This window comes from Eumetopias jubatus, unplaced genomic scaffold (assembly GCF_037043125.1).
Source record: "Eumetopias jubatus isolate StellerSeaLion01/CBP00866 unplaced genomic scaffold, mEumJub1_p1.0 scaffold_14, whole genome shotgun sequence".
NCBI lineage: Eukaryota > Metazoa > Chordata > Mammalia > Carnivora > Otariidae > Eumetopias > Eumetopias jubatus.
Genome location: NW_028274820.1, coordinates 42995857 through 43019190, shown reverse-complemented (window position 1 = coordinate 43019190; position 23334 = coordinate 42995857). Strand labels below are relative to the sequence as shown.

The 23334-nt window shown below is 38.4% G+C and overlaps 1 protein-coding gene across 2 annotated transcripts in view; it reads right to left on the bottom strand.

The window, feature by feature from the left end:
• The window catches only part of GLCCI1 (glucocorticoid induced 1), a 103094-nt gene extending 81208 nt beyond the window's left edge, over positions 1-21886 (bottom strand). The window contains exon 1 of one of the 2 annotated variants that reach the window (XM_088018533.1): positions 21190-21886. In XM_088018533.1, the coding sequence (XP_087874659.1) occupies positions 21190-21640 (451 nt within the window). In that variant the 5' untranslated portion in view covers positions 21641-21886. The remainder of the gene's footprint in view (positions 1-21189) is intronic. The other variant, XM_028118180.2, reaches the window with a different exon arrangement.
• Positions 21887-23334: the final 1448 nt, after the last annotated feature.

The following is a 23334-nucleotide window of genomic DNA, read 5'->3' as shown; positions in this document are numbered from 1 at the left end:
GACAAGGGAGCAGCAGACTGCCTAATAGTGATAAGGCAAGTCTTCTATCACTACACGAAGTAATGACCAGAGGAAGATCTGAAATTCACATAGTTATCCTCTTAGCATATTTGAATCTAAGACTACAAATTTACAGAATAGCTGCAAACCAAATGTGAGTTTAGTTCCTCCTAGAACCAGATACATATATTTTTAAAATTTTAATATTCTTCTAATATTGTGATTGTGTTGACTCCAAGAAAAATTGAAGCTAGCCTTAGAGAGGTACACTTTCTTCCTAGGTAGCCTGGTAAAGAAATGAGCTCTCGCCTAACCTAGAGGGGAAACTACCTGAAATGGAGCATCCACAGTCACTCCACTGATAGGATTTTTGCCTATCCCCTCCCTCTAGAGAGGGCAATCACAGATTGAAGTTTCCAAGTGCACCTTATGGAAGCCTGCAGCAAGAACCAGGAAGGGGTCAATGGACAAGAGTTCCTTTTACGGGAAAAGATAGAGTTCACCACGACAAATGGAATGGGAGGGCAATGGACTGAGAGGTTTGAAGAGAGTCAGGTGGACAAGACAGGATGGAAACAAGCCTTGAAGAAGACCTCCTTGTAAGGGGCTAAATCTAGAAGGGACAAAAATAACCAGGCTCTTTTCACACTATCCCGCCATCTACTGGGTATGTCAATAAAGAACAGAGTCTTAAAATAATTTTCAAGGCTGAGAAAGAATTGATTATGACTACTAACATTATGGGATCAAGGTCTTACCACTACTGAAAAAGGATAAATTATACCATGTAAAATGAGATCTTTAGAAATCTGTATGACAACTATAGTTCCTCTGGTTCTGGAAAAGCTTCTGAAAAAAGAAATTATCAGCATTCCGACCCCTTATTTGAATTAAGAATGAATATAACACAAAAAGCACTACAGTCTCCTAGACCATTAAATATTTTTTCTCATGATATCTACACTGAATATTTGTAAGAATTCTAAATCCAAATCTATTTTAACATACAATTTATAAACAAAGGTAAGATTTAAGCACTTAAGTCTAAGCTATAAACACTTTGCTTAGGTAATAATAACTATAGATTAGCTCATAATAGCATAATAGGTTAACTCTATGGTTAAATGTAGAAGTTAAGAGTAAAGGCCTAGAAAGAGATAACTGCTTAATCTCAATGAGATATGACTGCCAGGAAAGCAAATTTATTGATGGTAGGCAGATGATAAATGGAAATCTATACTGGAATATGTGTGGATATCACTGATCTGCTTAACAAAAAAGAATCTAATAAATTAAACTTAGTCTATGAGCTGTATTTTCCCCCACACTGTGTCCCCCAGTCCAGCAATGGTGAACATGTCATTGACTGGCAAATACACAACTAACTACACTTCTCTACAAACCCAGAACCAATAGGCTGAACAGAATGAAGGCTTCAGAAATAAGGAAACACAGATGTTTATTCTAGCATTTTCTTTCCTAAATATTGACACCAAAGAATCAAATATGTAGCTGTGAAGCAGCAGTTTATCCAAAATTGGATGCTTCATTAAAGTTGGAAATGGCCAAAAGCTGCAGGAAACATCCTGAAGGAAAATGTCTTATACAAATGACACCTTTGTCGAGGCTATGGAGTAAAACAGAACGTGGTAAAAAACCAATTCTGTGTTTGCATACACAGAACACCTTCCACCTCAACAATTCAACAAATATTGTGCATAAAACGTTGCCAGGAAATGCTGCCAGGGACTGAGAGCAACTTAAGAAAAAATAAAACTACTAGTGGCATGACTAAGTGCAGGGAAAAGTGTCATAAAATATTTTAGAATAGCATCATATTTTATTCCTCTAAAATAGCCATAGAACTGCCCATAATCTTAGTCAAAAATAGTCTATTGATACTGATTGAACTGTACTTCAGTAGGCACTGCCTAGGACCTACCAATGGAATAAAGTCACAAAGTTTCAGAGTTTATTATATTAGATCTGAATTATTTTTTTCCTGAAATGATGAAATAACAATGTTCAACCCAAGTGCCCAAGAACTGAGTGAACAAATATCAGACTATAGTTTTGGATACAGGTTGAAATCATTAACAATCAATAACAATTCTATTCTATCTGAATAGAATAGCTGGGGCATTTGGAATCAAAACCCTCACAAACATCTCCAGATATACTGGAAAGACTCATCTCAATGTGGGAGGAAAACCAACCCAGACGAAGCCAATTACACAAAGAAGGTGGGTCAGTTGGATTTATATTTCCCCTTTCTCTACATTCTTTCCCTCTTTACCTCTGGTTAGAATTTTTTAAATCCTGGGGCGCCTGGGTGGCTTGGTCTGTTAAGTGTCTGACTCTTGATTTTGGCTCAGGTCATGATCTCATCATCATGAGACTGAGCCCTGTGTTGGCTCAGCATGGGGTGTGGAGCCTGCTTAAGCTTCTCTCTCTCCCTCTGCCTCTGCCCTCCCTTGCTCCTGCACTCTCTCTCTCTAAAAAGAAAAAGTGAGGGGGAGGGTGCCTGGGTGGCTCAGCCAGTTAAGCGTCTGCCTTTGGCTCAGGTCATGATCCCAGGGTCCTGGGTTCAAGCCCCACGTCGGGCTCCCTGTACAGCGGGGAGTCTGCTTCTCCCTCTCCCTCTGCCTGCTGCTTCCCCTGCTTGTGCTCTCTCTCTCTCTCTCTCTGTCAAATAAAAAAAGAAGAAAAAGAATCTTTAAAATCCTTCCTATGTAGTGTTGAGATACAGCAAGTACTGAACAATATATGTCTAAACATTATGAATAATGCAGTTAACTTATTTTTGATGGAGATATCAAGTCACTCACGTACCTTTCTCTCTTTCCACCTATATTTTAGCTATTGTACTTTCACTTAAAGAAAGAAAAACCCAATACCATTCACTAACCTGTTTAGTTTGTACCTAGTTCATACTTAAATGATTAATGAAAGACTTATCTACCAGAGATTGATTCCATCCCACCAATTTTTTGGTTTCTCTAACACCTAGCACAACTACTCAAGAAACATTTGTTGAACTTGTGGGTATCATTTATCCATCTTCCCTTGGCCTTTATGACGTAAGTATTAAAAAACTAGAAATCACCTGGCATATATTCTGGACCTCCTTACTGAAGACTTTTTAGAAGAGCCTCAAATAGAGTAGCTCCATATTTCTTTTTAATATTCTGTATGTGAGGCTCATCCAAAAAAAAAAATCATTGTGAATAAAGTACAAGACAGTGACAAACACTCGAATTCAGGTCCTATTGTCATCCTATTTTCCACGTCTATTTTTAAAAGACTAAAATTTCTGTGCTTAGGTACTTCACAAACAGGTAATTAAAATAGGTTCATTCAATACAAAACTCTTGATATGGTGTATATTCAAGAGCCATGTGTATATGAAATAAGACCATTTAATAAATACACTGAACTTCTTGTCCTGCCAAGCACCCTGGGAGACCATGGACTTATTTTTAGAAGGCTACCACTGTGGAAAACATCTCCGAACTTTTTTGAAGATGGTCTTTTAAAACAGCAGTCAAAGAGTAGATATAGAATCTTTAGTTAGTGAGAATACATAGAAAATTATATAAAAATACATTCCACCAAAGTCACACAATCAAACTTGATACAGTATTTCTTGCATATTGACCTAAGTACTAATAACAATGAACCCCACTTGCCAAAGTGTTGAATCAGATGAGAATACAGTAGATCTTCCAAGGTGAATTTTCAAAGCAGTTCTAGTAGTAAAAGCTGGTGGACCACCTTTCTTTAAACTCTGAGATGCAGTAAAGTAGGTAGCACTAGCATCTACAATTATCCTTGCAGATAGTTTGGGCCAGATTTTACAATCTCACTAATTATCACCATAAATTGTCACCACAAGGAGGGTAATCTAACTTAATCTAATTTAAGGTAATCTATTGTACCCTACCCTGACAAGGAACATGTAGTATGGAGCTATAAAAGGATAACACCATTATCAATAAAAAGTGAGTTCAGTTCGCAAAGAACATGAGGTACACAACAGAGGGTGCCAAGATGAGTCTTTTATGCCAAGCTAAGGATTTTAAACTTCAGATTTTTCTTTTTTAAGAAAGACTGTGCTTATAGCAGTATGATGGCTCGATTAAAGATGGGAGGTTTTAGCAGGGGAAACTACAACAGTACAAGCAACAATAATTAACGTGGAAAGGATGGAAAGCAGCCACCAGATTCAGGACATAATTCAGAGGAGATGGGACAAGATACAGTGATGAGCAGGATGGGAGAAACGAGAGAGGAGGAAAAAGTCAATGATTATGCTGACAGGAAGTCAGAACTTAACCCAGTGATGCCCTGTGTCTGAAAGTCTTAATCAAGGTTGTGTACCATAGTGCCAATTAGCAAATAAAAGAAACCATTCAACTCCATTTCTGTACCAAATCTGAGTTTAAATTTAACTCATTTGATATTCTTTACCTTAATAACTGTACTCCTAATCATATCTTATTATATATGATTAGAGCACATGACCCAAATTTGGAATTATATCAGGTAAAAGTTATTAATAAGTTGTTTTTCTCTCAATAGCATAGAAAAATAGGCCACATTTTAAAAGCATGTTAACTAAGAGAGTATGATATATTCTACCCTGTGAAACATAGGTTGAATACACTTTATTTTCTTTTAAAGATTTTATTTATTTATTTGACAGAGAGAGAGAGAGCACAAGCAGGAGGAGAGGGAGAAGCAGGCTCCCTACTGAGCAGGGAGCCCGATTCTGGCCTCGATCCCAGGACCCTGGGATCATGACCTGAGCCAAAGGCAGATGCTTAACTGACTGAGCTACCCAGGCGCCCCGGCTGAATACACTTTAAATTAAAACCTTCTATACAGATGGTAAAAAGACTAACAAGAAGATAAAGAGCATGAGCAAAACATCCAAAGACATTTATAATGATATGACAACTTGCAGAATGTAAGGATGATGTCTATTTTAATTTACTATACACAGGTCCCACTTAAAATACCCTCTCCTGTCTGTAGAAATGCAATTACACCCTTCAGTGCTTGTTTAAACTTTGAAATTAAATACCAACATAATCTTCTGCTCAAAAATCACAAAGCCTGGGGCACCTGGGTGGCTCAGTCGTTAAGCATCTGCCTTCGGCTCAGGTCATGATCCGGGAGTCCTGGGATCGAGCCCCGCATCGGGCTCCTTGCTCGGCGGGAAGCCTGCTTCTCCCTCTCCCACTCCCCCTGCTTGTGTTCCCTCTCTCACTGTGTTTCTCTCTGTCAAGTAAATAAATAAAATCTTTAAAAAAAAAAAATCACAAAGCCAACTTCAGCAGAGAAAATTATCATACATTTGTTAATAAAATTAAACTGCATATAACTGGTTTGGCATTCTAAACTGTTAGATGATTTAGAAAAGGGAATTTATATTTTAACTGATTAATTTGTTTCTCCAAACCAACCCAACAAACTTATTTTTTTACCAAATAACCCTGAAGTAATCAGTTTAGTCAAAGAAGTCAGCATTCAAAACATGCCTCCAGGAAGGAAATATAACTGTAACATGATAAATAGCAAGTTTCCCCATAATCACAAGGGAGATGTTTAGAATTATACCTAGTTATATGTCCACTGCTTTCATCTGACATGAGATAAACCAAATCCCTAAGTCACTACCACCAGTATATTGAAAGTACTTAAAGTATTATGAAAAGATGACCATGAATCTCTACTCTGTATGGAGAAAAGTATCAGGAGCCAGTGATTACCCAGTAATTGCTGATAAAGGCATGTGAATTTAAGGGACTTCTTTTACACACACACACACACACACACACACACACACACACACACACACATTCCCATACGGTATAGACCTTCAGAATGAACATATTAGTTGGTTAATTAATTTCCTGGTCTGTAAGTATATAAAGAAACCAAGTTAAAATCAGCCTATAGTAATATACAATTATAAATAAAATTATGATCCACAGCACTAATCATCTTTCTAGTCTAATTACACTTCTTATTGCTTTGTCTTCCTGACATTAGTAACTATAGAAGATTTTGTGAAAGTTTTTCATGAAGGAAGAAATACTTCCTCCATGAAGCTGGTTAGAAACAGTTTGCTAGGAAATTATAACTGAATAACTTTTTATAAGGACAAAATATTCCAGAAAAAGCCTTGGAATATTTATCTAATAACTTAAAAGCGTATCTTTCCACAGAGAAATGTGAGACATAAAATCATTAGTGCATATGAGTTCTTTCCCTTTTAGGGGTTAGTTGAATACCAAATTTCTTAGAATCTTTAAATTCAGACTAGAAAGGGAATGGAAAATACCTATTCATGCTCATTTGTAACAACTTCTTAGGATATTAGTTAATTCTGCTAAATGTCAGTAGAACGTTTTATGCAGCAATGAGAAATTACACTATTCAGTAATATGTTTTTACAACCTCAGATGAACCTCAACCTTGTGTAACTGACTTCCTAAAAAGTTTGTGTAAATAACACTTTGGTAAATTGAATAATTTTACTTGCACATAAGTTAGACATTCTCTAAAGCAAATAACTACCCCAAAATCCACTCTACAGTTAAAATTTTTTTACATTATAATGCAGCACAAATTAATATGTAATTTACATTCTCCTTACTTGGAGCTTAGTATAATCATGATCTTTATGAAAGACTGTAAAAACACTTAGAATTTTAATTGAAAAAGCCCATCGAATTTGGGGAATGACAAGTTTAGTTTCTCTAAATTTAACAGCTTTAGAAGCTGATTCCACACAGCCTCAACAGGCCAAAATTCACTTAACAGAACTCTCACTGTAACTTAGAAACTCACTCTGTAGAAGTATATTCTCCATCTTTCAAAATGTGGACTGTCCTGACATCATCCACCCCGTCCCACCTATTTCTACCAGCAGGAGCACCCAGCTCCCATTTCATATGAAGGTTTAAATCAGTGCTTTTCCAACCTTACATACTACCACTGAATGATAGGCCCTAAATGAAGATAAAAGCCATCAGTTTCCCAAACATTTAGGAATTTTAGAAAATGGCAAAACAAATGTAATCTATTAATTTTCATCTTTGCCAGATACCTATAAGACTGCATGTCATAAAAATCACTGTTCAGTGATTTGAACCCTTATATACCCAAAATAAATCTCTCATAATTCCTATGTAAAGATTTATCAAGTGTTTGCTGCAGGGCTTTCTAAGTACCAGCCACTATGCTCCACACTGGAACACTAAAAATGACAAGGTGCTATTTGGTGAAGCACACACATCCATCAAAATCACTCTGAATACAGAATTACAGAAACATTAAGACAATGTTTGGAGGAAAAATCATAAGTAAACTGTTAAAGTCTCTAGAATTGCTATATTAACTATAGGAATGATACAGTCAGTCTAATCGAAGATTCAGCTACCATAATCTATATTTACTTTCTTTTACATTTTGAAGCACTTAATTCAAGAATGGAATAGTATTTTTAATGACACAGCAAATATTAACACTAATTTATTTCATTACTTTTACTGTGCCTTCCTATTTTCTAAAATTCCTACATACAATTTTACATGGTTTATTATATGGTTATATTCAGGGATTATAAGAATTTCTTCAATGTTCCATAAACAACAACAACAACAAAAAACTGATCCAGAACATACACTTCACCTAACATCTGTTTTACCATGAGATTAGGTGCAATACTTATTCCATTAAATGGGAATATCTGTATAACAATGTTATTTTTGACCACTTGGCTTAGTACAAAGTAGAACAGGACAACTGTCTTAAAGATTAACTAATATAACCAAATACTAATACCAAAAACTTTATGGCTAATAATTCTTTAAGATAAAAACTTTAATGAATAGATAAAAATGAAAACTAAATTCTGAGTAAAGACAAATAAGTCATTGTGCATTCAACCAAGGTATCAATTACTGGTAATACAACATATGAAAAGCTTATTTTCCATTCTCTTCTAGCTCAATAATAGCAGATGTTTAGCCAAAACCAAGCTGTACTCATTTCAATAGTCTCACAAGACATCAATGTCCAGATATCACCACACATCATTACTACATACTACATTTCTATACAAGAAGCCAGCTACATCCAGCAATAACGTTCAGAATACCAAGAGGGTATCTGTGTATATGGGTGCACAGAAAGTGTCAATGATGTAATCCTAGGCCAACTATAGCAGAATATTGTACACCCACGCAAGAATATAAGTTAGACCTAGATATATTATAGAAAAGCCACAGAAGAAAGGTCTCCTAGACTTCATCTAATGAAAGAAAAACACATATAAATAGAATATTTGGTATTCAATAAATACCAAAAAGCTCAACTTAGAAAAGCAAGCAAAGGAACATATTCCTATGTGAAGCCCAAAGCTCAGAGAAAAGAGTGGGTTTAAAATCTTGGCAGATTTTAAATGAATTGACTTGGTTGCGAAATATGAACATGAGCACATCAACTGTACCTAGAATATGTATTCTGTAAGGGTCAGAGTTCCTCAGATACAGTGGGGATTCAAAAAATATTTATTGTGTAAAAAAAGGAGGAATTCCATTAGTTTTACTCACCAACATACTGCCAGCAACTAGTACAGTAACTGAAACATTTCTTGAATAAATGAACAGTTGTCATGGAAATTACATTAAAGCTACATTAAACTTTGGCCATATGTTAACCAAAAAGCCAAAGAGTAAGCAAATGTGACTGACTAGAGGTTTTGTTTTATTTTGTTTTTTAATAATGGGTCACTCTGGCATGTAAAGGATTTTAAAATGTTTTTTAAGGTATCTGACCAAAATATTGCAGAATATTGTAGTTTTCAAAAAACCTTATTTCTGAGCACAGTCTAATTCCCCACTTCTAAGAAACTAATGAAACTGCATTTAGCAATGTTTGCTAACCTCTATTTAGTAAATGTTAGACACTTAAACAGTCTAACTTACAGCTGATTCTTTTCACAGCAATGTATCAGATTGCCTCCAACAATACTTTAGAAGAAAATGACATTGTCACAGAACCCTCAAAGATATTGTAAAAATATTTTGTTTACAGACTACCAGTTCATATATAAACAAATCTATATTTCACTATGATCTTTTTGTACCTTCATGGAAAGATCACTTCACAGGTATACATGAGACTAGCAAAGATTTTTATGGCTAGACCTGATGTAACCCTGAGCAACTGAGCCCTACCAGTTTTTATTATCTTCTAAGATAGAAATATTACTTCACTGATTCAACTTATAAACTGATGTATTTAACTAGAAAAGTTAATATAATTACAGAAGAAATATCACGAAAACTCAATCCATCACACAGACTCTATACAACACTTTCAGTATCATAACAATAAAAATATCATTTCTAATGTTACTTATGAAATGGCTCATGTTCCACACTATTAAAGAGAGCTTACAATAAGCACAAATGACACTGAAAAAAAAAAAAAACCCAAATCACCATGGAAGATAATATTATAATGGAGCTCAGAATATCTTTTCTGGATCACATCAGCAAACCCAGAGAAAGTGGAAGAGTTCAGGCAATTATGAGAAGATAGTGCACCTTGTTGCTTTGCCATGAGAGTGACATATAAAAAGGTACTATTTTGAATGCTGCTAAAATATCAAAGGATGGGGCGCCTGGGTGGCTCAGTTGGTTAAGCGACTGCCTTCAGCTTGGGTCATGATCCTGGAGTCCCAGGATCGAGTCCCACATCGAGCTCTCTGCTCAGCAGGGAGTCGGCTTCTCCCTCTGACCCTCTTCCCTCTCGTGCTCTCTCTCATTCTCTCTCTCTCAAATAAATAAATAAAATCTTAAAAAAAAAATATCAAAGGATGGCAAGAGTAAAGAATCATGTTAGGGATGAATGGAGCCTTATGATGCTTTATTAGACATTAGACATGTAAAGTTTAAACTGCCAAATAAGAAAATACAAAAGACCTTACTCTATCCAGATTTTGAGAATTCATACGAAAGGCAGTTTAAAAAAAATTAAATCTAAATTCTGCTTTAACAAAGTGGTAGATCCTTTTAGGACCAAGAGAAAGGCTTATTAATGGCATAATAAGGTTTTGAAATGCTATGACATTCTTATATGCATACCTGAGGCCTGAATCATTGGGAATACTTGCAACTATTTTAAGTTCTGTGGACCCTAGAGTCTAGTCCCATTTAGGTTTCTCTTCACCCAACCCTCTAATGCTATTTTTGGCCTTTCTATGACTTAACTGTATAAGCAATGGGATAACCCATTATGCTTGCTTTCCTGTCCCATAATGAACTGGGTTCCAAAAGCAACTCTCAGTTAACTTGAAGTTGGGACTTAAGAGTTATATGGGCCCTCTGGGCCTTATGTGCATGCTGCCTGACCTTGGGCAAATTACTTAACTTGTAGGATGTCATTTACACAGAGAAGTTATAAAAGTACTTTACACTAGGTTTCAGTGAAGACTAGTGGCTGACATAAAAGCTCAATAAATGATCATTTTACTAAGAATTATCTAGTCTATACAACAGTAATCAAAACAATATGGTACTGGTATAAAAACAGACACATAGACCAATGTAACAGAACGGAGCCTACAAATAAACTCAAAGATGTATGGTCAACTAATCTTTGACAAGGGTGCCAAGAACACACAATGGCACACAAAAGGACAATCTCTTCAATAAATGGTGGTGGAAAAATTGGATATCCACATACCAAAGAATGAAACCAGACCATCTTCTTATTACCAAATACAAAATTAACTCAAAATGGATTAAAGCCTTAAAAATAAGACCCGGGCGCCTGGGTGGCTCAGATGGTTAAGCGTCTGCCTTCGGCTCAGGTCATGATCCTGGAGTCCTGGGATCAAGTCCCGCATCGGACTCCCTGCTCCTTGGGAGCCTGCTTCTCCCTCTGCCTTTCTCTCTCTCTGCCTCTCTTCTCTCTGTCGCTCGTGAATAAATAAAAAGAAAAAAAAAGAAAAAAAAATAAGACCCAAAGATGTAAAACTCCTAGGAGAAAATAGAGGGAAAAATCTCCTTGACATCAGTCTTGGCAATGACATTTTGGATATACACCAAAAGCAAAGCAACAAAAGCAAAAATAAATAAGTGGGACTACATCAAACTAAAAAGCTCCTGCACAGTAAAGGGAAAAAAAAAAAATCAATAAAATGAAAAGGCAAGCTATGAAATGGGAGAAAATATCTGTAAATCATACATCTGATGAGTTAATATCTAAAATATATAAGGAATTATTACAAATCAACAGCAAAAAACAAAACAAAAAACCCAATTAAAAAATGGGCAAAAGAGCTGAATAGACATTTTTCAAAGAAGACATATAATGGCCAAAAGGTACGTGAAAAGGTGCTCAACACCACTAATCATCAGGGAAATGCAAATTAAAATCACAGTGAGATACCAGCTCACACCTGCTAGAATGGCTATTATCAAAAGGTAAGAGATAAAAAGCATTGGCAAGGATATGCCATTGGTGGGAATGTAAATTGGTGGGAATAGAAAACGGTATATCTATGTAGAAAACCCAGAAGACTCCACCAAAAAAAATGGAAGAACCAGTACATGAATTCAGCAAAGCGGCAGGATATAAAATCAATGTACATAAGTCTGTTGCATTTCCATATACCAATAATGAAGCAGCCGAAAGAGAAATCAAGGAATCAATCCCACTTACAATTGCACCAAAAACCGTAAGATTCCTGGGAATAAACCTAACTAAACAGGTGAAAGATCTGTATGCTGAAAACTATAGAACACTTATGAAAGAAATTGAAAAAGACACAAAGAAATGGAAAACCATTCCATGCTTATGGATTGGAAGAACAAATATTGTTAAGAGGTCTATACTACTCAAAGCAATCTACACATTCAATGCAACCTCTGTGATTCAGCTATAGCAACTTCTTACTAGACATGTCACCAGAGGCAAAAGAAACAAAAGCAAAAATGAACTATTGGGACTTCATCAAGATAAAAAGCTTCTGCAACAAAACTAAAAGGTAACTGATGGAATGGGAGAAGATATTTGCAAATGATATTTCTGATAGAGGGCTAGTATCCTATCAAACTCAACACCCAAAAAATAATCCAGTTAAGAAATGGGTAGAAGGCATGAACAGAGACATTTATCCAAAGATGACATACAGTGGCTAACAGACACATGAAAAAACGCTCAACATCACTCATCATCAGGGAAATACAAATCAAAACCACAATGAGATACCACCTCACACCTGTCAGAATGGCTAAAATTAACAACTCAGGAAACAACAGATGTTGGCAAGGATGTGGAGAAAGGAGAACCCTCTTATACTGTTGGTGGGAATGCAAATTGGTGCAGCCACTCTGCAAAACAGTATGGAGGTTCCTCAAAAAGTTAAAAGTAGAACTATCTGAACTACCGTATGATCCAGAAATTGCACTCCTAGGTATTTATAAAGGATACAAACATACTGATTCAAAGGGGCACATGCACCTCAGTGTTTATAACAGCACTATCAATGACAGCCAGAGTATGGAAAGAGCCCAAATGTCCATTGGCTGATGAACAGATAAAGATGTGTGTCTGTGTGTGTGTGTGTGTGTGTGTGTGTGTGTGTGTGTGTGTGTAATGGAATGGAATATTACTCAGCCATCCAAAAGAATGAGATCTTGCCATTTGCAATGACATGGACAGAACTAGAGCGTATTATGCTAAGCAAAATAAGTCAGTCAGAGAAAGACAAACACCATGTGATTTCACTCATCTTAGAATTTAAGAAACAAAACAGATGAACATGGGGAAGGGAAGGAAAAATAAGATAAAAACAGAGGGAGGCAAACCATAAGAGACTCTTATTAAAGATAGAGAACTGAGGTTTGCTGGAGAGGAGGGGAGTGGGAGATGTATTAAAGGGTGATGGGCTTTAAGAAGGGCACTTTGTGATGAGCACTGGGTGTTATATGTTAAGTGATGAATCACTAGATTCTGTTCCTGAAAACTAATACTACTCTACATGTTAACTAATTTGAATTTAAATAAAATCTTGGAGGGAAAAAAAAACAGTATAGAGGTTCCTCAGAACACTAAAATTAGAACTATCATATGATTCAGCAATCCTTCTTCTGGGTATATACATCCAAAGGAAATGAAATCAGTATCTTAAAGAGATATCTGCCCTCCCACATTCATTGCATTATTCACAATAGCCAAGATACAGAAATAACAAATGTTCACTGATGGAGGAATGGATAAAGAAAATGTCACACACACGTGCACGCATTTTATACAGCCTTAAAAAAAAGAAGGAAATCCTGCCATTGGCAACACAGATGAACCTGGAGAACACTGTACTAAATAAAATAAGCCAGACACGGAAAAACAAATACTGTATGATCTCACTTACAAGTGGAATGTAAAAAAGTCAAATTTATAGAAGCAGAGAGTACAGTGGTGGTTCCCAGGGTCTTGCAGGTGAGAGAAATGGGAAGATACAGGTCAAGGGTACAAACTTTCAATTATAAGATGACCAAGTTCTGGGTAAATAATGATGAATACTACACAGCACGGTAACTCTAGTTAATTAATACTGTATTGTACACTTGAAATTTGTCAAGAGTAGATCTCAAGTGTTCTCATCGTACACCAAAACAAATGGTAACTATGTGAGGTGATGGATGTGTTAATTAGCTTGACTGTGATAATCATTTCATAGTGTATACATAGATAAAACCATCATACTGTACACTTTAAATATATACAATTTTTATTTCTCAGTCATACCTCAATAAAGCTGGGGGGGAATACTTAAAATACTTAAAAAAATTATCTAGTTTAATAACCTTACTTTTCCTTTCAGAATTTTTTCTCTACCTAACCAAAATCTTAAAAATCCCACCTCTCACTTCATTTTTAAAAAATTTTTATTTATTTATTCATGAGAGACAGGGGGGGGGCAGAGGCAGAGAAGCAGGCTCCCCACTGAGCAGGGAGCCCGACGCGGGGCTTGATCCCAGAACCCTGGGATCATGACCTGAGCCAAAGGCAGACACTTAACCGACTAAGCCACCCAGGCTCTATCTTCTCTAAGATAGAGAAAATAAGATGTCAAGAATTGGTGACTTGCTGTAAGTGAAATGTTAAAACTGGAAATAGAACCCAAGTCTCTTAACTCCAAATTTAATATTTTTCCAGTATACTTTTGTTTCTAAGACTCTTATAGTACCATTTAGGAAATAACCTGGACTTTAATGTGACAATTCTGGAGAAAAGAGCTAAGTTATTCTATTAAGGAACAACGTAGTCACACACTGCTTCATTCCACTTTCATCAGAAAAAAGACAATCCCGGGGCACCTGGGTGGCTCAGTTGGTTAAGCATCCAACTCTTGATTTCATCTCAGGGTCATGAGACTGAGCCCTGTATTGGGCTCCACACCGGGCATGGAACCTGCTTAAGATTCTCTCTCTCCATCTCTAAAAACAAAAAAAGACAATCCCACAAGCAAATTTATAGAATCAGTTACAGGGCAACTCTAGTTGTCAGTCAATGCTAATTCAATCTTATATTCAATACGATTTATAATAATTATTTTGTTAGGTATATCAGTATTAATAAAGCTAAATAAGCCACAAAGAGTTCACTTACGTCTTGTTTGTTCTGCTTAAGAAAACAAGTGCATGATACCTTTAGAAAGTTTATTTCTTAGTAATGTAAAAGTTAAAATTAGCTATATGGACTATTCACAAAAGTTCTCCCTGTGGTTATACTGGCTAGATATGGAGTTTATACTGTCAGTAGGTGGTAGGTATTTGATCTTTAGTAACACTAGGCAGCAAGTTGTAGCAGTTTATGAAACATTCACATGTTTAGTAGATTTAATTCTAATGACTTGTAAGACAATTTTGGACACTGATTTTGCCACACAACAGTGGGTTTCACTAGTTTCTTCCATTCATCCTTATTTTTGGTGAGCCATCATTAAGGTGCACCATGGTGGCACTTCATTAAGTTACAAACATTCACAGTTCAAACCCACAAATTGCAGTGATAACTTGTTAGCTCTTGGGAGGGCTGAATTAACCTAGCACCAGTTGCTGAGACAATCACTTGAGACCAGTCTCTGCTTAGTGATTCCTGAAGCATTCATTAGTTTACCACCATGTGTAACTAACTTCTAACATTTGTGGAGAAAAGTACTTCTCACTATGATTCAAGGACAACACAAATTCTAGATGAGAACAGGGCCAGAAACAGTCAAGTTCATATCCCTGAGTCCTCAGGACGAAGGATTTCCCACTTTCTTGCCTTCTCTCACACACACTTATACTTTTAAGAACAATGGAGAAATATGACCAATCCACATATATTCTATTCCGGTTACATTGACCATCCTGTGTCTTACATGTTTAGACATTCTGAAAATGTCAAGGCACATCCTAGCAAAGTGTAATAGTGCTGTGAAAACAGAAAACCTATTCTTTAGTAATTCTTTTAGCTCAGAAATCACAGCTGGTCACCAATATCAGAGTCTTTTTGAGTTAGGAGCAACGGGATAGTCTTGTGGAATAAACGCTAGATCTGGAATCAGAAGATTTGCACTTCAAATGCACTTTCTTGATAAATGAACATATACATTGCCTAGTATATAAAAAAGCACTAAAATGCTTTCTTCCTTTCTACCTACAACTAGAAACACAACATAATATAGGGGAAGTTACTCAGGTATTCATGAACTTGCCTCCTCCTGTTATTTGCCTCAATAACATTCCTTTGAAGTAAACAACACTGCTTAAAGGTATCTGCCATGTTTGTCCCCACTAAACCGAAATACTGGAGAAGTATTTTTCTCTAAAATTGCTCATAATGTAAGGAAAATCCTTATTTTCTTTCTTTTTAATCTGTTTTGCAGAATAAACACAAATCTTATTCTTTTAGAATCAGCCGGATGATGGGTGGACTCATGGTCAGTTTAGGTGGAGGGAATTTCTGACTCTTCCATCAGTTCCTTAGGCTCCCCATATTAATAGGTGAGCAGTGTTCTCTCTTTCCTCCATTTTTGGCAAACTCAATTAAAAGACTATCAGTCTCAAAATCAACCTCTTATTAAAATACAAGTATAAAAGGACAGAAACAGCACCAGTGATTTGGTTTCCTTATCATTTAATAACAAAATTATATATTGAAAACAAAATACAACAGCGCCAAGCACAGGTGTTGTGGAAAAGCCTGTCTTGGTGGTGGTGTCCAGCAATTTCAAGCACTGGAGAAAAGACTGAACTAAAATTAAGAATATCATGGCTGTCAGTATGTACTCTTTCCCAGATTAGTGACGTGAAAGTTTTGATAAAACAGGTGTCTAGAAATTTAAGTTTCAGACTTCAGAAAAACCTTCTCCTATTAGCCATTTATTGAACATTACCATTTATTTCCATTGTTATTCATTGCCATGGAGCCCAATTATTTGTTTTCTTATTCACATTTAGTCTGCATTATCACAAATAAAATAAAGACCACAAGGATGTCATTACCCTTCAGCATTTCCCAATGCATAATTCCTAATTTGCATTAAATCCTTGAAGAAATGTACACTGCAGTGAATGACATGTCCTTCTGTAATAAGTACTGTAAATAATGAAATAATCTTTAGCTCAGTATACACACACAAAACTACACATACAGTTAAATTGACCAAGATGCTTTTATATATCTTAGGTGTACGATATTCAATATGCTTAGCATACATTATTTGAGAGGAGTATAATCTTTGATCATAAGACAGTAGTTTAAGAAGAAATAACTTCTATAATTTCACTTATCTATTTAAGTGACCTAGAAATCTTATGCACCATAACTGATGGGAAAGGCTAAATAATCAATGCTGCTGATACTTAGTGTAGCTCTCAAAGGCCTAAAACCTTTCTCAAAAACCAGTATTTGAAACCTGTCATTTTAGAAACAAAACAAAACAAAAAACCCTACAACTCTTAACTATTTTTACTCAAGTACAGGAGAGCTTTGAAACAATTTCCTCTAAGCACTCAAAGAAAATTAATTTTAAAAGAGGGGGCCATGAGAAGGACTTTAATTTCTAAGAATACCCTGAGAGGTAACTTTGTATGAAGAGAATGTCTGAGTATCTCTAAAAACTAAGGGGAGAAAAAAGTAATTAAAAATGTTGTGTTCCACAAACTGAGCAGAGCATAAAAATGACTCAAAAGGGGAAATTTAATGAAAAGATTAAAAAACTGAAAGCAAATTAATTGATTAAAACACAAAGACATACACGTACACATTGCATGAAGTCATTCAACATTACATGCTGGCTGGCTTTGTATTTTCTTTTAAAATATAATCATAACTTCTTAATGCATAAAACAATAAAGCTCTCAATAATAATCATGAAAAATTCTAATCAAATTTCACTCTAGAGTTAGTTAGTAATCTGCTAGCATATTAGGCCTGAATAAATGTTATGTTAAACCAGGAATCAACGCATGCTATTTTCCATAACAGGAGCCATATAAATTACAAGCTCTTCCATGTTTTTTTAACTAGATTTGGTACACTTAAAAATAAGCAGTATTCTCCATCCAGAGTACTCTAATGCAACTGATTTTATATCTTTTAGAATTTATAATTCATCCTAATGCTCAATCCTTAAAAAAACAAAAACAAAAAACCACAATAGGATCTGCAATTGCTACTTACTATCTTATCTTGCACAGTAAAATTGTGAGCATTTGCTAGGTTTCTAAATCCATAGGTTTTGCTCTGAGGTTTCAGAAAGAAGCAACTTTATTTTCTTTTGGTTATTACATATGATTTTAGCTTACAGATTATTAATTTTTAACACTAACATCTCGCTATATTCTCATTTGAGTTGTCCTATTTATCTCAAAGGTAGACTTTATGTATTACCATTACAAAAAAATAACTATTTGCATAATACTTTATGATTTTACATCTATTACAAACACATCACAGGGAGCCTGAGGATGCATTCAGCAGCTTGTCATTCACCACTTCAAGACCCTTCAGAACCAAACAAGGGGGAGGGTGACATTTTGCTAATGGCAGAAGTAAAGAAATGAATATAAATAACAAACCTTGAAGTTTTAAAAAATGCAAACAAAAATATGATCCACATGCATAAACAAGATAGTTTTAATTTGTAAAAGTCCAGGTAAGGATGTGTCTTGTTATGATACCCTTTTAAATCATCTAAAACTGTGCTCCAAAAATAAAGCAAATTGCCATCTTGTTGAATTTTATAAATTAATATGTTAAAATTTGATTGTACCTCTTTACAGAATTCAGCTTTTCCTCAGCTTTGTGAAATAATCTGAGCATCATTTCTTTATTACTACAGATTTAACCCTATAAATATGCATAGTAAGAATGTTTAAGAGGGAAATAATAATGATCCAACATGTTTAGAAATCATGTTGTTTCATAATTTCTTGGTAAAACAATTACAAAGAAAAGTGTTTAAAGCTTCTGTATTTTCTTCCATAACCACCAGTCCAGATTAAAAAAAAAAAAAATACTGAAAGCTCAGTTATGACATCTCCAGTCTAAATGCTCATAGCACTTGAAGCTTTTTGTAAACAATATGCCTCTATACTACATACATATCCCTTGAACCACCATCTACTTAATTTAACATTTTTAAATGTAGTTTCAAATGCAGCGTAACACCATCTTACACACACACACAGAGGAGTGTGCAGAAAAGGAAGGAGGTGGAGAGCAAGAAATGGAGCACGTTGTTGTTTTTCATTCATGCAGTATAGTGATGTCAGTGTCTGCAGCAGCAGCAGCGGCCGCGGCGGCAGGAACCTTGACCTGTGGAGGCTAAAATCCACTGAAGTCAGAACCTCACAGAATTCAAAAGAAACTGAGTAGATAATGTTTGAAAAAAATGTTCAAATGTTCACAGAATGGATTTTAAATGGCTAAACAGAATAGATTAGTTGCAGTTTTAATATGGGTAGAGAGGAGCAAGGCGGGATGTGGAGAAGTAACATAAAGGTAATATAATCAGGGAACTGGGGGCTCAAGAGCCTGCATTCAAAATCCCTTAAATGTAAGAAACTGATAAAACCACCTGGTGTTAAAAACAGCAGAAAAGCCTCTTCTATTCCCAATACAAGCTCTCTAGTGATGCAAATCTGTCTGCTGCACAACCAGACTCAGGGAAGTGTTTTCATCATGATTACATTAAAATTGCATTAAACTCAGATATGCCACACTACAACAAAGGGGATAGTTTAAGCCTGATCACAAATTTCATTAAAACTACTTTATGATGGACCATGTAATTCTTAAGCAATTAAGGCTTTTGAAGGATGCAGAAAAACAAGTTGTACTATGACGTGTTGTAAGATGTTAGTGTTTATCAACAAAAGGGGAGGAGGCACTAGATGGCCATTATATTGTTGCAGCAACTACTCTTACTTTGCCCACAAAACCCTCTGTACAGTCTGAAATGCTTATTCTATGGCTGTCACATTAGTCCCTAAAAGAAAATCCCAAAACTCAATCTACGCACTGTTGAAGTTAAATCACTCAAAAATTTCTCTAACTGCTGCCTTCTATTCGTCTTTTACCTCTCATTTCATATAGCTCCAGAAAATGTGCAAGGGAGCTGCATATGGCATTAATCTGTTAGAAAATGGTGGCCTTTTCTATAAAATACAGCCAAAGATGTGTGTTCAGTTGTGGTCATTATTAGGGCGATCACGTTGTTTTCATTCATTCATTCAGGATTTGCTGGAGGATGTCAGTTTCTGCAGCAGCTGGCTTGACCTGGGGGAGGAGTGGGGGAGTAAATTCCTCCTGGCGCATACAGATTACAGGAGGTATTTCTTGGTGCTCATGTACACATACCACTGCACTACATCCTACTCTGCCACACCATCAAGTGGTCTGAAAACAAGTGCCTTAGCAACATGCTAATTACCAGCCAGAAATATTAAAAAAACACCACCACCAAAACTGCAATCCATCATAACATAATCACTTTCTCCAAGTCTTTCATTAAAAAGCTCCATTAAAAAAATTTTTTTTCCACATACCACATCAACGTACAGAGCTCCACAGTGTTTCCCTTCCAAGCAGAGAGTTCCCCACTCGGTATGATCAGTTGTCTCCACAATGCTGCTGCTGCAGCAGGATCTGTAGCTCTAGCCTGGTATCTAATTATATTAGCTACTCCTTATGAGCTTTAAGTCCCTGTTTTGGCTAATCTTCCTTTTCTCCCCCAGGACCCAACTAGATCATGCACTGTCCCCAGACATAAACAAAACCAAACCAAAACACAAAACATTAAGGGAAACCGACAGCATCCACTAGCTCACCATTACCTTTGACACCTAACAAAAAAGAAACTTGAGATCCTTTAACAGCTCAACTGAACTGTTAAGTGTACTTAAAAATGGAAGGAAAAAGTGAGCACACTCCACAAATAGGTCTTTAGAAATTTACCATGAAAATCTTGAGTTGGGCACAGACGATTTTCAGCGAAGTACGGCTCTGATGCATATGACTATATAAAGTAGAAAAAAAGAGACCAAAAAAAAAAAAAAAACCCCACCAAAACACTATACACTTCAATTGCATATCCAAAACTGTCTCTTCTACACATCCAACAGATATCCTCATAACTAATGCCATCACCCTTCCAAAACAGAAGAAATATATATATATCCCAGTAGTCACAGACACGTTAGGAACTTTGTAGGAAAGCACAAAGAGGCTGTGGATTACAACCACCACCTTATCGGCTGCCAGAGTTTGTGTGCGTGTATTTTTAAGTGTTTCGCCCAGCTCCTCCTTCCCCCGCTACCAACAGCAAACACATGAGTGAGCTAATCAGCTCACAAACTGAAAAACCTTTCGATGCAGGCGAGTGATGGAAGATAAAATCTGAGGGGCGGCATGTGGGTCAAATAAAAGTTGCTTTGCAGTTCGCTCCTCCAAGCCCCGCAGCGACCGCAGGGAGGTGAGATTCCCAAAGCCACTTTCACACCTTCGATAATGCACTAGCAAAGAGAAGCCCGGAGAGGCTGAAGTTTCCACGGAGGGAACCGTCGGGGAAGACGCAGCCCGGGAGGACGGAAGGGTTGGGCTCGCTACCTCTGCACACGGGCGAGCCGGGGCTCCGTCTCTCAGGTGAGTTGCTCCTCCGGTGGTTCTCGGGGGACCGTCTCGGGCGGCCCTTGGCCCGCGGCGCCTGCTCGGTAGGGGCCGCGGCCGTGGCGGGCGGCAGCGTCGGGCTGGGCGGGCTGGGGCCGCGGGCCGCGCTGGGGCCCGGGAGGTTGCCCAGCGAGGCGGCGGCGGCGGCGGCGGGTGGGCGCGTGGGACTGTGCTGGCTGCCCCGCAGGAGCTGGTAGGGCACCGTGGCGCGGATGGGCTGCAGCAGCCGGCCGGCTCCCGCAGCCGGGGCGCAACCCACGCCGCCGCCGCCCGCACCGTTCCCGTTGCCCGCGGAGGGGGCGGCGGGCGGGGAGCCCGCGGCGCTGCGCCGCATCCTCTGCGGCGGGGGATGAGGGGTCTGAGAGGAACTGGAGGAGGAGGCAGTGGACATGGTGGCTCCGAGGGCCCGGGACGACGCCGGCCGACACGGAGGCGCAGAGCGGGAGGCGCGCGAGCGTGTGGGAGCCGGCGCGATAGTGCGTGCGAGTGTGTAAGGGGGAGGGGCGGGGGTATCGGGGAGGAGGAGGAGTCTCTCGGCTCCCCCTTCCCAACGCGCACCCCCGCCGCCTCGGCGAGGGGGGGAGGGGAAGGCTGCAAAAACAAACGCCCAACGGCCCCAACCGGCGGGCCGTGCTCGGTGTGGCGGTCACGGCTGGGGCCGCGAGGAGCCCGGAGCCGCCGCCGCCCCGGGCATCGCGCTGACAGGGGAGTGGGGCAACAGTCCGGATCACGCAGCCTCGGGGCCGCTCGCTGCCTCGCAGGGCTGCACGCGCGGGATCGCCCGGCAACTGCAGGGAGGGCCCAGACCCCTGCCTCTGGGGATCGGGACAGGAGGAAAGGGCCTCGAGGTGTCTGGCTCTCCGCGGATCCCGCGCCACCGCAAACACCGCCGCCGCCGCCTCCGCCTGCTCCTCACTCCAAATGGCAACTGATTTCCCCACCCGCACCCCGCCCCCGGCACCGCCTCCCCGGCGCTCGGACCCGGCAGCTGCCGCAACGAGCATTCCCATTGGCTCCGCCGCTCTCCACCAGAACTCGAGTGATTGGTTGAGGAATAGGAGTGAGAGGAGCACTTGCCAATGAGAGTGGTGCGTGCTACTTTGGAGGCGGGGCGTGAGGTAGTGGAAGAGTGAGGAGGGGGCTGGCTGTGCGCGCAGGGAGAGGCGTGAGAGTTGACAGCCTTTGAGGTGAGAGCCAGAGTTTGATTGGGCTGCCGTAGGAAAGTGGGTCTGTGCGTGTCCTGCGCGTGCCCCGACACCCAAAGACACACGCACACCCCGGTAAGCCAGTTGCGAGGGCTCCACCCTCCTGTGCCGATTGTACAACTTTAGATAGACGACACTTAAGGCTAACTTTACTTTGCAAGTACACCTGTTCTGTTGGGACGTTTTAGAGTTGGAACCAGAAGAACCCATCCCTTCCCCTCTAACTTTAGTAATCTGAGTTTTTGTGGCAGCTAGACTAATGGATCAAAAGAACCTCAAGGCATCAGAAGCAAAGTCTAGAAGCTGGACTAAACCAGGGGCCAATATTTTTATAAAAGTCTATCCTTAGATTTGTAGTTATACAGTGAAAAGAGAATCCATCTTAGGTTCCAAGACAGTAACTGAATTGCAAGGGTTAACAAGGAATTGTACATCATTACACCATCAGTTAGATATATTAATGGAGGGCACCCTGTTGCCTTTCCCCAGAAGCAGATGGCCTCTTGGGAGAAATAAATACCAGACTTAATGTAACAATCCACTGTGGTAAATTTAGTTTTTATTCTGCAGTGAGACTGAATAGATAGGAAGATTTTGGATAACTATCAAAAACCTAAGTTTACCCCATAGTAAACCAACATTTTAAACCTTATTCAGAAAAAAATAAATAAATAAACCTTATGCAGTAACAGTTAATTTAAGGGTCTACATCAGATACTCTCCATTAATTTCCATGAGATAATAAGAGAGAGAGAAGTGGGTTTTCAGATTGGTCTGCTCTTGGTGTCTGCCCACACTGACAAGCTTCCTGTGATTTTAGGCACTATATGCAGGGTTTAGTTTCACTTAGAGGAGCCATCCCTCTCTGCTTCCTTGTGCT